At 43.9% G+C, this 15,306-nt stretch overlaps 1 protein-coding gene and 1 long non-coding RNA gene across 8 annotated transcripts in view; one reads left to right on the forward strand and one right to left on the reverse strand.

The window, feature by feature from the left end:
• TRPM1 (transient receptor potential cation channel subfamily M member 1) overlaps window positions 1-6,870 on the reverse strand; it is a 79,296-nt gene extending 72,426 nt beyond the window's left edge. For 4 of the 6 annotated variants that reach the window (XM_061158866.1, XM_061158867.1, XM_061158862.1 and 1 more), the window contains exon 1: window positions 4,334-6,870. In XM_061158866.1, the coding sequence (XP_061014849.1) occupies window positions 4,334-4,465 (132 nt within the window). In that variant the 5' untranslated portion in view covers window positions 4,466-6,870. The remainder of the gene's footprint in view (window positions 1-4,333) is intronic. The other 2 variants (XM_061158864.1, XM_061158865.1) reach the window with 2 other exon arrangements.
• On the forward strand, window positions 67-14,737 carry LOC133067868 (uncharacterized). Of its 2 annotated transcripts, none has more exons than XR_009695421.1 (3): window positions 67-470; window positions 6,888-7,671; window positions 14,314-14,737. It is a non-coding gene; the product is annotated as an uncharacterized LOC133067868 (long non-coding RNA). The 2 variants fall into 2 exon arrangements; XR_009695422.1 differs by lacking the exon at window positions 14,314-14,737 and adding an exon at window positions 3,928-4,052 and having other exon boundaries at window positions 6,888-8,201.
• Window positions 14,738-15,306: the final 569 nt, after the last annotated feature.

The following is a 15,306-nucleotide window of genomic DNA, read 5'->3' on the forward strand; positions in this document are numbered from 1 at the left end:
GCAGGGCACAGCCTGGAGAAGGCAGGGCTGAAGTGGGGGTGCCCAGGGAAGGTGGGGAGGGTGGGGCTGGGGCGACCAGGCAGCCTGGTCTGGGCCTCAGGAAGTGGCTTCGGAACTAAGAGCTGGTTTGCTGCTGGGTGAGTCTCTGTTTACTCAGTGGCCCTGCTTCTTGGGCCAAAATTAACAGCAAAGGCCACAGTGAAATGGTGATTTGTGGACCAATTTAGCTGAAAGAAACCGCTGGTCTCATGTGTCTATTTAGAGCAGACGCCTTGCGCTCGCTCTCATCCAGGGCTGCATGGGGCCCACACGTGGACTTGGTTTGACCCTTGTATCAGGAGGAGAATTTGCTGCTGTTATTAACTGCAAGAGAGGTCCCCGTGTGAAAACCTTGACCTCTGGCTGCCCTGCACTGCCCTGAGGATGTGGGGACTCCGGCTGACAGACCTCCCGCACAGCTGCAAGAGGTGGTGAGTCCCCCCACACAGGAGACATGGGGAAAGTGCTCTTGAAGAGGGGACAGCAGGACAGGGAAGAATGACAGGCCTCCTCTCTCTGCTGTGATGGGCACAGTGATGCCTGCTCAAATCTGGATGCATTTGGGGTGGGGGCCATGCGGAGACCATGGGCTCCCTCAATGTGGTTTCACAGATGAGGAAACAGGCAGTGGAGGGGTTAGGGCTTTGGTAGGGACTCTGGAAGGTGATGGTTGGATGGCATCACTGACTCAATGGACATGAGTTTGAGCAAACACTGAGAGATAGTGGTGGACAGAGAAGCCTGGCATGCTGCAGTTTATGGGGTTGCAAAGAATTTGACACGACTGAGTGACTGAACAACAACTGGGAAGTTAGGGGGCATCGAGACATAAGACACAGTGACATGGTGAAGCCACAAGCTTGGCCAGTCTCATGGCCAGGTGGCTGGCCTGACTTCCCTGCATGGCTCTGTCTCTCATCACACATCTGTCTTCTCTGGCAGATTCAAAAAATTTTCTCCAAAATGGGCAGATGCTTTTGAGGTCCTCCCTTTAAGAAGGATAGAGAAAGAACTATCTCTATTTTGAATTAAAAAAAAAAGTTGTAATAAGATTTTGCTGGCACGATCTAGCTATGCAAGAACCAACCTTGAGGTATAAATGTCGAGTTCAAGATGGCAGCCACAGGTAGCTTATGGAGCATCTTAAATCTGGCTGGTCTGAGTTGGGATATGCTGTGAATTTACACGTAAAACAGCAAGTTATCATTTTCCATGTCTAACACTGGACCTTAGAAAGAAAAGTGGGGATTTCCCTGAAGGTCCAGTGATTAAGACTTCACCTTCCAATGCAGGGGGTGTGGATCTGATCCCTGTTTGGGGAGCTAAGATCCTATGTGCTTTGCAGTACTGTCACCCCACTCCTCCAACCCCAGAAAAGAAAGAAGGAAAAGAAAAAGTGTTTGGGAGGATTTTCCCAGGTGGTTCAGTGGTAAAGAATCTGCTTGCCAATGCAGGAGATGCAGGAGAAGTGGGTTTGATTCCTGAGAAGATTCCCTAGAGAAGGGAATGGCAACCCACTTCAGTATTCTTGCCTAGAGAATCCCATGGACAGAGGAGCCTTGCAGGCTACAGTCCATGGTGTCTGTGGACTCAACTGGACTGTTGTTTCTACACAACAGTCAGACACAACTGAGCTACTAGGTATGAATGCATTCAAAAACAGACAAAAAGTATCTCACTAATACACTTTTATGTTGACCACATTTTGAAATTATCATATTGGGGATATATTGAGTTAAATACGTTTTTATATTTCACTAATTTTTTTTTAACATGGCTTATTTTTGTTTGGATACAGCTACTCTACAATGTACAATGATGTCTGGGGACAGATCTCTCTGCATATTAATATATCCCTGGTGACTGTCTTTTTAATGGAGGTGTTTAAATGCTGAACACCATTAATCTCTAGGTCAGGGACCGGGTCTCATTAGTCCTCTGGATGAGGGCTTCTATTTTCCCAGATCTAGAACTTTAACACACACACAAACGTGCACGCATGCACACAAAATTATAGGACATCTTTAAAACATTTTCAAACAAAGCAAGAGAGAATTTTCTAAGAATACCTAGTGCTCCAAGTCAAGAGAACTGTAAGTTAATAGAAAGTCTGCTTTGTTTTCACTTAGTTCAAAATGGAGACCAGCCACTTAAAACATCCGCACATCTTTCTGTGCCTTGTACTTATCAACTTTGCAAAGCAAATAAATGAAGTTTCGAAGGAGCCAAACCCAACACAAGCCCTGACTTCTGCTGAAAAGTAACTAATAAAACATAAACCATGACAGCAAATACCCTCGGTACTGGTTGACATTTCCGGTTACATTTTTCTGGGGCCTAAAATACACGGCAGGGAATGATCACTGCAAATGCCAAGAGTCAAAACTGCTGCTTGAGGGGCTTCCCTGGGGGTTCAGTGGTAAAGAATCCTCCTGCCAACTTAGGAGACATGGATTCGATCCCTGATCCGGAAAGTTCCCACATGCTGTGGAGCAATGAAGCCTGTGCTCTAGAGCCCAGGAGCCACAATTATTGAAGTCTGTGTGCCCTAGAGTCCGTGCTCTGCAATAAGAGAAGCCTGAGCACCACAACTACAGAGTAGCCCCCACTGGCCACAACTAGAGTGATGCCCACACAGCAATGAAGAGCTATCACAGCCATAAATAAGCAAATCAGATTATATATATATATATGTATATATATGTATATGTATATATATTTTTAAATGCTGCTCAATACCTTGCAAAATGTAATTTGGTAAACATTCCCAAAGACAACCCTTTCCCAAAATCAGACCTGTATTACTAAGGTCCTCTCCCAGAGAGACCGATCGTCCCTCTTAATTCCTCCATAAATACTTACCTCAGACTCAGCAAATCTGTCTTGTCTTTTTTCTCCCAACCTCTCTCCCTTCTTTTATTCCTGTCTCCTACCCCTGGTCAGCTGAGAACAAATCCTGTGAATATTTTCAATCTTCCCCACATTCCCACTATTTTTGTTAATATTTGCTATAGTTTAAAAATTTTCTGGTAACAAAATGAAAATGTATTCATTATCAAATATTGTTAAAGTAAAAGAAAAAGAAATGTACAAAGGAATAAATAAACATCACACATACAAACTGCATTTAAAATAATGGCTAGCATTTCAACGTATTCCTTGGCTTTTTCCAAGAATAGATAAGATGTGTGTGTGTGTGTGAGCGTGTACATGCACGTGTAATGGAAAATATGATTATCCTGTTTTGTCATTATTCACTCTTCTCTGTTGTTTAAAAAGTTAATACATTACAAAGACTTCCCTGGTGGTCCAGTGGTTAAGACTTCACTTTCCAGGGCTAGAGAGGAGAATTTTATGCCTGGTTAGGGAGCTAAAATCCCTGATGGCTTAAGGCCTAAAACCTAAAACATACAACAGAAGCAGTATTGTAACAAATTAAGTAGACTTTAAAATGGTCCACATAAAAAAAAAAAAAGACTACATTTTACCTTGTAGCGTTTGGATTGTCCCCTGTGTCTTACTGTAGTAAATAGCGCTCTATAAATGTTGGCTTATATTTACATTAATCTGTCAGGATTATTTCCTTAGGACAGATCCTTAGTTGTGCAGTTGTTGGACTTGGGCGTGTGTGCGTGCTAAGTTGTGTCCAACTCTTTGTGACCCCATGGACTGTAGCCCGCCAGGCTCCTCTGTCCATAGGATTTCCCAGGCAAGAATACTGAAGTGGGTTGTCATGCCCTCTTCCAGGGGTCATGCCTTCCTCCAGGGATCAAACACACATCTCCTGGGTCTCCTGCACTGGCAGGTGAACTGGCTTCTGGAAGCCAGCTCCCATTTCCCACCTCCCGTCCCCTAGCAGTAAGAAGGAGTCTCCATCTTCCTTCACAGCCAATCAATCTTTCTGCCGAGGTTTTAACTAATGGCTAAAATGTCAGCTGATAAAGGCTTACAGGGATATCCCGGCCAAGAGGAAGACACACAGATGCACATTCTGCAGGAATCAGGGGACAAAGGTAAGATGCTAGGGAGTGAAGGCCAGGAGGCCAAGCCCTGGAGCTGGGGCTTCTCAGCAGAACCCCAGCAGCTGCATTGGAGCCTGGTGGTGGCCGGTTCCATAGGCTTGTCCCTTCAGGGAACATGGATTCACTGGCCCTTCCCATATTACCTTGTTCAGCCATGCTCCACAGGAGAGGAGCTGGAGGCCCCAGGAATCCGAGTCCTACACCTGCAACACTTCCCCATGCCTGAGCTTACCTGTCACAGCACACCTGCACTCCCCCACACCTGAGCTTACCTGCCCCAGCACAGGGCCAAGAGGGTGCAGCTGGCCTCTTTCCGCCACCTCCTCTGGCCAGGCAGGAGGCTCACTGAGGAGGGCCCACCCTTTAAGAGGGGGCGTCCACATGAGGAGCACGTGAGCCCCCATACTGAGCCCTCATGATCCCCATGAGGCTTGTGACCTCGCTTCAAGGCCCAAAAAGGAAGCCACAGCCCAGCCCACCCCACCAGACTGTTCAATGTCGATGCCACAAAAGCAGCCTTGGGGTCTGGGGAGGCGGGAGGAGGGGAGCAAGAACTTTCCCTTTGAAGTGACCCTTCCTCCAGCAGCCCTTCCCAGCTAAAAATGTCAGCACTGTTTGCATAATTGAGACAATTGGACATAACTGGCTCTTTCAGCAGGCTCCTGGCTTGAAGGCAGTGCCCTAATTACCCTAATCCTTTGAAATCATCTGAGGCTGGGCCAGAGGTCGAGGTGGACGTGAGTCCCATGTGACTGTCAGCCTTCTCTTGGTGCCCCTGAGCCCCAGGTCCCCACTCCAACCACAGCCCGAGCGATCTATGTCCACACTCACCCCACAACTACCCTGATGAGAGTTTCTGAGGTTTGCTGTAATGATTAGTCCAGTGATCAAGGAGATCAAACAGGTCAGTCTTAAAGGAAATCAACCCTGAATATTCATTGGAAGGACTGATGCTGAAGCTCCAATATTTTGGCCACCTGATGGGAAGAACTGACTCATTGGAAAAGACCCTGATGTGGGGAAAGATTGAGGACAAAATGAGAAGGGGGCGGAAGAGGATGAGATGGTTAAATAACATCACTGATTCAATGGACATGAATTGAGGAAAGAAGAAACCCGAGCCCTGAAATTCTCCCCGCCATGGCCTTCCACACAAGGAACGCCTCCCCAACAGAGGAGGCTGCAAGTCTCCTCAGCCTGGGTTCCCTCTGTCATCACAGAGGAGCCAACAGAGATACAGGCAGACTGGACGCAAGGGGCGTTAGGGGAGTTCACATTTTATAGATGAGGAGACTGAGGATCATATGAGTCCGGAGGCTGTTTGCCCAGACATTGTGAGAGGCGGGCAGGACCCTAACTGGCCCAGGCTGTCAGGTCCCCCCTGTAGAGCTCCCGGGACTGCAGGCCAAGCCTGGGACCAGCCCCCACCACCAGCTGCAGCAGGACGTAACCACACCTGGCCATAGGACGTAACCACACCTGGGGGATGCCTAGGGGCTTGGGGAGCCTCTGAAGTTTGGAGGTGGATGCAGGACTGTGCAGGGGGCCTGGGGAGGGGAGGTCTATTCTTTGCTTTCAGCAGCTTGTCTTGGGTCTCTGCCCACTAAAGGTTGATGGCTTTGTCCCAGCAGAGTGAGTGCCGGGGTTGGGTAAAGTGTGACTCCTGCCAAGCTTTGCCCATGCACACAGCCTGGAATGAGTCGGCAGTGCCTGCCCTGAAGCAGCTCTGGCCTGGCAGCAGGATTATGTACCCTGTAGACCACACCCCTGATGGGCTCACAGCTTTTAGCAGGAGTCTTTCTGGGCAGAGGGGGGGCTGCAGGTGGCTGTAGGTCTGACTGCGTGGCTCGAGGCAGAATTTTGGATGCTGGGCACTTCTGGGGCATCAGGAATCAGACTGGAGCAACCAGGGAGGCCTCCTGCCTTCCCTGTGGCTGCCTCTATGGCCAGCCCCACCATGGCTGCAGAACCATGGACCAGCCCCATCCCAGCCAGCCAGTAAGTGGCTCGCCAGTCAGTGGACACGACTGTCACTGGTCATTTAGGCCCTTCTCAGGGTCAGATAAGATGAAGAGAATAGGATCCCCAGACCTCTGCAAGCCAATGCCCATCCTCCCTGGGGCCAGCATGCTGAGCCCAGCCCCCTGGGACTGCAACACGGTGCCCAGCCCCCACGTGCAACACGGTGGCCCCAGTCCCATCTGCCTGCTAACTGAGAACATAAAACTTGGCCCGTTCAATTTGAGATGAAATCTAGCATAAAACACATGAAATGGCCAAGACTGGTGATCATATTTTTTACTGATTGCATGTTGAAATGATATTTTGGATGTTTGCAGTTGAATAAAACATTATTTTTAAAATATTGTTAATATTTTAATATATTCTATTTTAATATTTTAACTTTCAATATGATTAATCCTAGGAGGAAAATATGAGTAAATTTTATGTACAGTTTGATTCCAGCTATAAAAATATACTTAGAGAAAAACAGACCAGAAAGGAACATGATATGCTAACAGGTTATGTTAATAAAAATATATGATTTTTATCACATATATTAATTTATATAATATACATAAAAGAAAATTCATCATGAGTTCATACTGATAATTTCCCATTCAGATTTAAAAAGAGTGATTTTCTTTAAAGTCCTTGATTTTATATTTATGTCTCTTTTTCTTTATGCTCTCTTATCTTCAGGTCATTGACACAGTTTCTCTTTTGCTTTACCTTAGGTAAAGTTTCAGAGCAACAGTATTACTGTGACCCATAAATTACTGAAAGCGGTTTAAAATGTTGTTTTATTTTTCTTTTTGGTCTGAGGTATATCCCATCAAGGACTTCCCAGGTGGCTCAGTGCTAAAGAACTCACCTGCCAATGTGGAAGACAGAAGAGACACCAGATCTATCCCTGGGTCAAGAAGATCCGCTGGAGGATGGCCTGGCAACCCACTCCAGTATTTTGCCTAGAGAATCTCATGGACAGAGGAACCTGGCCGGCTATAGTCCATGGGGTCGCAAACAGTTGGACCCAACTGAAGGGACTTAACACTCACACACACATATCCCATCAGGGTTTTCACATCACCTAAAATGATTCTGCCTTGTGTGGCTACTCTGCAAAAATGATACATAGTTGGATTCACTTATGGAATTTTCCCCTGGGTTTTTAGATATTGACTTCTCAATTTAATTTTGTTTTATAATTATATAAAATGATTACATTATTGCAAACTCAAAACTGCAAAGAAGGTTTTTTCAGAAGTGTCTGACTACTATATCTATTTCTTCCTAAAGTTTATTTAAAGTGTAAAGTAAACTTTAAAATATTTTTTGTTTTAATCTTTCTCATTCTGAGTATTAGTATATAATATTAATTCTGTGTCTATACAGACACATGTATTTTTTTCATGGAACTGATAGAGGACTTTATACACTTTTTCCCACCTTGCTTTTTGTACTTATCTTCTCCACTTTTGGGAGGCATTACTTAGCCGTGTCTCATTTCTTTTTTGTAGCTGTGTAACCTGAATCCGTGAGTGAATGCATGAAAATTTTTTTTTTTTTTTTAATGCATGAAAATTGATTCAACCAGATGGACACTTGGGTGAGTTTTGGTCTTTACAAATCACCGAGCAGCAAAAAGCCTTGCCGTGTGTCCTTTTGTATTTTGCCAGTCATCTCTAGGCTAGTTTCCTAGAAGCGAGATTATTGGAATTAAGGGTAAATGCACACGTAATTTTGCTAACATTGCAAAGTTTCCCTCCATAGAGGTTGCTGCTGCTGCTGCTGCTAAGTCGCTTCAGTCGTGTCCAACTCTGTGCGACCCCACAGACGGCAGCCCACCAGGCTCCGCTGTCCCTGGGATTCTCCAGGCAAGAACACTGGAGTGGGGTGCCATTGCCTTCTCCACCATAGAGGCTGCACCATCTTGCATTTCCACCAGTATTTTATGAGAATTGTTTCCCCACAGCTTTGTCTATAGAATGTGCTATTAAACTTTTGGATTTTTTGTCCATCTTATTAAGAAATGGTGTCTTAATAAGAATAGTTTCCATTTCTTGCAATGCTCTTATCCAGTTTTATTGTTTGTTTGCTTGTTTTTTATTTATTCATTTATTTTTGTTTGCTTGTTTTTTAATCAGGATAATCCTGGCTTCACAGAATGACCTGGGAAATGTTTCACCTTCTATTTTCTGTAAGAGTTGGTGAAAGATTAGTATTAATTCTTCTTTACAAGTTTGATGGAATTTACAAGTGAAATCATCTGAGCCTGGGGTTTTCTTTGCGGGAAGTTGTAAAGTTAATAGTTCAGGCTCTTTGCTTTTCATAAATCTACTCCGACTTTTCTGTTTCTTCTTGAGGCAGTCTCAATAATTTGTATATTTTCAGGAATTTATTCATTACATCTGGGTTTTTATTTGTTAGCATGTAGTTGTTTATGGTTTTCCCTTAAAATTATCCTTTTTATTTCCAGAAGATCAGTTGTGGTATCCTGTCTTTCTCTCTTGATTTTACTAACTTGAGTCTTTTTTTTTTCTTGGTTAGTTAACTAACTTATCAATGGTGTTTATCTTTCCAAGAAAACAGCTTTTGGTTTCATTGATTTCTTCTATTGTTCTCCTATTCTCTATTATATTTCTTTCTACTCTAGTCTTATTTCCTTCCTTCTGCTTGATTCAGGTTTAGTTTGCTTTTTTTTTTTTTTTTTTTTGTAGTGTTCCAAGGCTGAAGATTAGATTATTGACTTGAGGTCTTTCATTATTAATACAGGTGTCCAGGGAGGGGTGAGAAAGCCCTGGGGAGTGTCAAGTGCTCGGGCCAGCACTGGCCATTTGTGAATCCTGACCTAGAGGCCTGTTCCAAAGGCCTTCTTCTGAAAGTCTCATTTGATGCTTGACTCATACCTGCTCGACAGACTATACTGCTCCTGGAAATGGCTGCAGGAGTGAGCATCTACTTTCCATATTTCTGAATTATTTACATACATTTTAAAACCAGGTAGTGTTGACTTATGACCTATGACCCCATTGGCAGAATCTTTGAAACAAAGCTGAAGTGGTAGATTTATCAAACAAATACATTTACTTTGTAAAAATTCACATGTCATCAAACAATACCTGTACACATGAGGAAGGTCAGAGTGGACTTGAAGGCCTTTGATACTGCGATCAAGGATGGTCATAAAAATAAATGGAAAACTTGATCAGGCAGAGACTGACAGATCCATCAAAATCTTTGATCACCATAGACTCTGACTCCATGGCTCTGGAAATCCTCCACCAACTGTCAGAAGAACAAGGAAGGTTTTGCTACTTTGGGGAAAGAAGATCCTTAAACATCTGGGACACAGGCCTGGGAAGCTCACCCCTCTCCGTCTGAAAAGCAGAGGGTCTTTCTGGTGAATCTCAGGGGCCACATAGACCAAAATGCATAGGTCATTCTCCAAAGGGTGCTTCTCCGATCAACAGTTGAATATTGGCAGCAGCCTTTTCGCATCCCCTCCTCCTCTCCATATGGCTCTAGACTGGTGAAGACAGAGCTCTGGTCATTCTTCAGTGGAGGACACAGGCCAATAGAGTCCAAATGGACAGCAGCTTCCTATCTAATCCTGGGTGCTTTCTCTTCATTTTTCCTTTTTCTCTTCTCTTTATTTATTTTGGCTTCTCAATGGGTTATGTTGCAATGTTGGCAGATGATATGTCCTGGAATCACAAGCACATGGGCAAAAAAAACAACAACAACCAAACATTGACTGTATTTTAGTTTCCAGAATAATCTCTGCAGTAAAAAGAAAGCTGGTGATTTTGTGGTGGAAATGACCAACTGCCTCAGAGCTTTGTAGGAGCCTCACACTGGTGCAGTTGTTGTTGTTCAGTTGCTGAGTCCTGTCCAACTCTTTTCAACCCCATGGACTGCAGCACACCAGGCTTACCTGTCCTTCACTATCTCCTGGAGTTTGCTCAAATTCATGTCCATTGAGTTGGTGATGTTATCAATCCATCTCATCCTCAACCACCCCCTTCTCCTTTTGCCTTCAGTATTTTCCAGTGAGTCAGCTCTCCGCATCAGGTGGCCAAAGTATTGGAGCTTCAACTTCAGCATCAGTCCTTCCAATGAAGATTCAGGGTTGATTTCCTTTAGGATTGACTAGTTTGATCTCCTTGCAGTTCAACAGGCCCTCAAGAGTCTTCTCCAGCACCACAATTTGAAAGCATCAATTCTTTTTTTTTTTTTTTAATTATTTATTTTAATTGGAGGCTAATTACTTTACAATATTGTAGTGGTTTTTGCCCTACATTGACATGAGTCAGCCATGGGTGTACACGTGTTCCCCATCCTGAACCCCCCTCCCACCTCCCTCCCCACCCCATCCCTCATGGTCATCCCAGTGCACCAGGTCTGAGCACCCTGTCTCATGCATCAAACCTGGACTGATGATCTGTTTCCCATATGATAATATACATGTTTCAATGCTATTCTCTCAAATCATCCCACCCTTGCCTTCTCCTACAGAGTCCAAAAGTCTGTTCTTTACATGTGTATCTTTTGCTATCTCGCATATAGGATCATCATTACCATCTTTCTAAATTCCATATATATGCATTAATATACTATATTGGTGTTTTTCTTTCTGACTTACTTTACTCTGTATAATAGGCTCCAGTTTCATCCACCTCATCAGAACTGACTCAAATACCTTCTTTTTAATAGCGGAGTAATATTCCATTGTGTATATGTACCACAGCTTTCTTATCCATTCGTCTGCCTATGGACATCTAGGTTGCTTCCATGTCCTAGCTATTGTAAACAGCGCTTTGATGAACACTGGGGTACACATGTCTCTTTCAATTCTGGTTTCCTCAGTGTGTATGCCCAGCAGTGGGATTGCTGGGTCATATAGCAGTTCTATTTCCAGTTTTTTAAGGAATCTCCACACTGTTCTCCATTGTGACTGTACTAGTTTGCACTCCCACCAACAGTGTAAGAGGGTTCCCTTTTCCAGCACACTCAAAAGCATCAATTCTTTGGCACTCAACTTTCTTTATGGACCAATTCTCACATCTGTACGTGACTACTGGAAAAACCATGGCTTTGACTACATGGACCTTTGTTGGCAGTGATGTCTCTGCTTTTTAATATGCTGTCTAGGTTTGTCATAGCTTTCCTTCCAAGGAGCAAGTGCCTTCTAATTTCATGGCTGCAGTCACCGTCCATAAATCCAGGAACTGGGGCGGCCAGTCTGGGCACAGGAGAAGATGTGCCTTGTGCTTCTGGGGTCTGGTTTGCTCGTGGCTGGAGCTTCTGGGAGTCCTCAGGAGAGAACATTTTTCTGAGCTGGTTTTTCTTCTCATCAAATTCCTGATGGCTAGTTAATCTGCAAACCAATCAACCACATGTAAGAAGACCCACCGCATCTCGGTGGTGGAATCGCCACATGTCTAATTCCACGATGTCATCTTCTGCTCTCTGGTGGGACTGAGGAGGGCCCTTCTTACAAATTCTGAGCACTGGTGGTTAATGCTTCTTCAACCTTCACTCTGGAACAGTGGCACATCTCCCGAAATGTGGGTCCAATTATGTGGAAGTCAATGTGACCTTGTCTTCCTTTGAGATGTCTGTGTTTCAGAGGAGACATTTGGGCAGGAACCATGCAAGAAGTTGTTTTGCCTCCATCTGACTTTGTTTATAGCAGCTGACTGCAACAGCACAGACTCGCTGGGAGATAAAAGGAGGAACTTCAGTCTTAGGAAGCCAGCTGTGCCTTCTCACTGCTGGGCCCTGAAAGATGCCTTGGACACACACACATTCTACACACGGGGCTTCCCCTGGCTACCTGGCACCCTGGTTGTTTCTACCTCATACATTGTTGGAAAGGAAGTGCTCATAATGGTCTTCATCAGCCTATCTCCTACCAGCCTCATCTCTTCTGAGCAATGCTTCACAGCTACTAAAATTTGGGTTTCACCCAATTTGGTTGCAATAATCAATGAAGAAAAAAAATGCACCAAAATAAAAATTTAGGAACATCCTGTAAATCTCAGTAATGCTTCAAACAAAACATTCTGGGAATCAAATACTCATTGTCGCTTGAATCATGTTTCCATTAACAGTGACTCTTTGATTTTTAATCGTTTGATGAAAATCCCCCAAAAAATATGTGAAAAACAGGCCCAGGCAGGATGCTCTGGAGGAGGGTGGCCAGCGTGAGAACATAGAGCTTATGGTCTGTAAGGTTCGGTTCTAGATACAGCAAGAAAGATTCCCGCATTTTACTTTTAAAAAAATTTTAAGTAGACTTTAATTTTAAAAACAGTTTTAGATTTATAGAAAAATTGAGAAGACAGTATACCCTGGACATAACTGAAGCGACTTAGCAGCAGCAGCAGCATACCCTGGATGGGAGGGGGATTGGGGGAGAATGGATACATGTATATGTATAGCTGAATCCCTTCATGGTTCACCTGAAACTATCACAACATTGTTAATTGGCTATACCCCAATACAAAATGTTTTTGGTGTTAAGAAAAAGAGAAAAGACAGTATAGATAGTTTCCATCTCCCCTATACTCTTTAATAATATTAACATATTATTATGGTCCATTTATACTAGAATATAAATGTATATATGTTGTATACACTGTTTTTGTTTTTATTTGTTTAATTGCTAAGTCCTGTCTGGCTCTGTGTGACCCCTTGGACTGTATCCCGCCAGGCTCCTCTGTCCATGAGATTTCCCAGGCAAGCATACCGGAGTGGGTTGCCATTTCCTTCTCCAATACATTATTCTGGTAGCATATATACAACTTAATGACTAAACAACAACAACATATACTATGGTGCATGTGTGTGTGTGGACAGTCACTCAGTTATGTCCAACTCTTTGTGATCCCATGGACTGCAGCCCGCCATATTCCTCTGTCCATGAGATTTTCCATGCAAAAGTACTGGAATGGGTTGCCATTTCCTTCTCCAGGGGTTCTTCCCAACCCAGTGATCAAAGCTGTGTATCCTGCATTGGCAGGTGGATTCTTTAAAACTGCGTTACCTGGGAAAGCCCCATATATTGTGGTATATTGTTACAGTTAATGAGCCAATATCAACATATTATCACTAACTAAAGATTATGCTTTATTCATATTTCCTTAGTTTTTTTATTTTAATTTATTTTTATTGGAATATAATTTCTTTACAATATTGTGTTAGTTTCTGCTGTACAACAGCATGAATCAGCCATATGTATACATATATCCCGTCCCTAGTGATCCTCCCTCTCACCCCACCCCCTCTTCCCACTCCTCTAGTCATCACAGAGTACCAAGCTGAGTTCCCTGTGCAAAAGAACCAAACAACCCAATCAAAAAATGGGCAGAAGACCTAGATAGACATATCTCTAAAGAAGACATACAGATGGCCAAGAGGCACATGAAAAGATGCTCAATATAGCTTAATATTAGAGAGATGCAAATCAAAACTACAATGAGGTATCACCTCACACCAGTCAGAATGGCCATTATCAAAAAATCTACAAACAGTGAATGCTGGAGAGGGTGTGGAGAAAAGGGAACCCTCCTCACTGTGGGTGTGAATGTAAATTGATACAGCCACTATAGACAACAGTATGGAGTTTCCTTAAAAAACTAAACTTACGTTCTTTTATCTAATTCCTTTCTCTGTTCCAAGGTCTCACATTATGTTTATTTTTTCCAACTTTATTGAAATAATTAACACACAACATCGTGTAAGTTTAAGGTGTAAGTGTTGATCTGATACATTTATAAATTGCAAAATGATTACCACAATAGTATTAGCTACCATCTCCACCCTCTTCTTATATATATACATATTTTGTGTGTGTGTGTGGTGAGAACACTTAAGGTCTATTTTCTTCCCAATACACAGGCATGTGACTCAATATTATTGCTCTAATCACCACTCTGTACATGAGATACTCAAATGTGTTCATCTTAAACTGAAACTTTCTACCTTTCAATAGCTTCTCCCTATTCCTGCCACCACCCAGCCCGTAGTAACCACCACTCGGTTTCTCTGAGAGCCTAAAAAAGCTTAACTTTTAAAAATTCCACACATAAAGGAAATCATACATTGCCTTTTTTTCTCTGACTTATTTCAATTATTTCACTTAGGGTGATGCCCTCCAGGTCTGGGGGCAGAGGGGCGGGGTTGGGAGGGGGGAAAATCACGGGATTTCCTTCTTCTCAGAACTGAATCTCTCTATTTTTTTCAGGTCACCATTTCTCTCCCAGTTGATTCAGAAAACAAGCAAACAACAAACAACGCTGGCTATGAGATTGTTAGCAATGAGTCCGAAATTTCCCCCAGTGCTGGAAAACTTTGCTAGCTGAGATTTCTCTCCCCATCACACCCAGTTCCCTCCTCCCAAGATACCAATTAAACTTTTTTTAAGCCCCTGAGATGGAGAGGAATATCTCTGCTGTGAGGAGTTCCTAATTCAGTGATGCTGCTCCTTAGAGAATCAAGTCTGCCCAGGAACAGTCTTCCCTAAACTTCTAAACTGGGCTCCTCTGAGACTAGACATCCTCAAAAAATGGTCCCACATGAACTAACTGAGACCATTTTGCAGACTGTATTTTCCTTTTAGAGATTCACATGTTAGGATGTGGAAAGGCTCTGAGAAGTCCTACAACTAATAAACGTCTTTAATTTTACATAACCCAGTGTTCTCCAAACTTGTTGGCCCTTTATCCCCCTTTTTCTTCTGAAGTAACTCCAAGTGTATCTCAGATCCAAAGTCACAAGGGAGGGTTTGGGAAGCCCCCTCCCCAGGTACCAGGAGCTTAACCATCTGGGGGGCTGATGACTGTTCTGAGGCAAATTGCCCCCCTCCCAGGTCGCTCTGAAGGTCTGGAGATGGGATGCTAAGGATCCCTGTAGAAACCTCCTTGGCTTTGATGAGATAGGATCATCTCCCAGTATGGATTCTGTCTGAATCACTCCCACTGTCACCCACCTTCAGTTGGGTGACAAGAATGGTACCTGACGAAAGTGTCCCAGCTAAACCAGCTGGAAATGGAGGCAGACCCCTGCCCTCTCAGACTCTAGGGTCTGCCCCCTGAACCCCCTGCCAGACAGGGCCTGGAGAGTCGGGGGCAGAGGGTGGTCTGGGGACTGTCCCGTGGCCAGTTGTCGCGCTCAGCATTCTATGCAACCCTGCCTCTGTGGTCCTGCTCCCACCCCATCAGACCAGGCAACGCTGCCC

The sequence above is a fragment of the Dama dama genome, chromosome 13 (genome assembly GCF_033118175.1).
Source record: "Dama dama isolate Ldn47 chromosome 13, ASM3311817v1, whole genome shotgun sequence".
Taxonomy (NCBI): domain Eukaryota; kingdom Metazoa; phylum Chordata; class Mammalia; order Artiodactyla; family Cervidae; genus Dama; species Dama dama.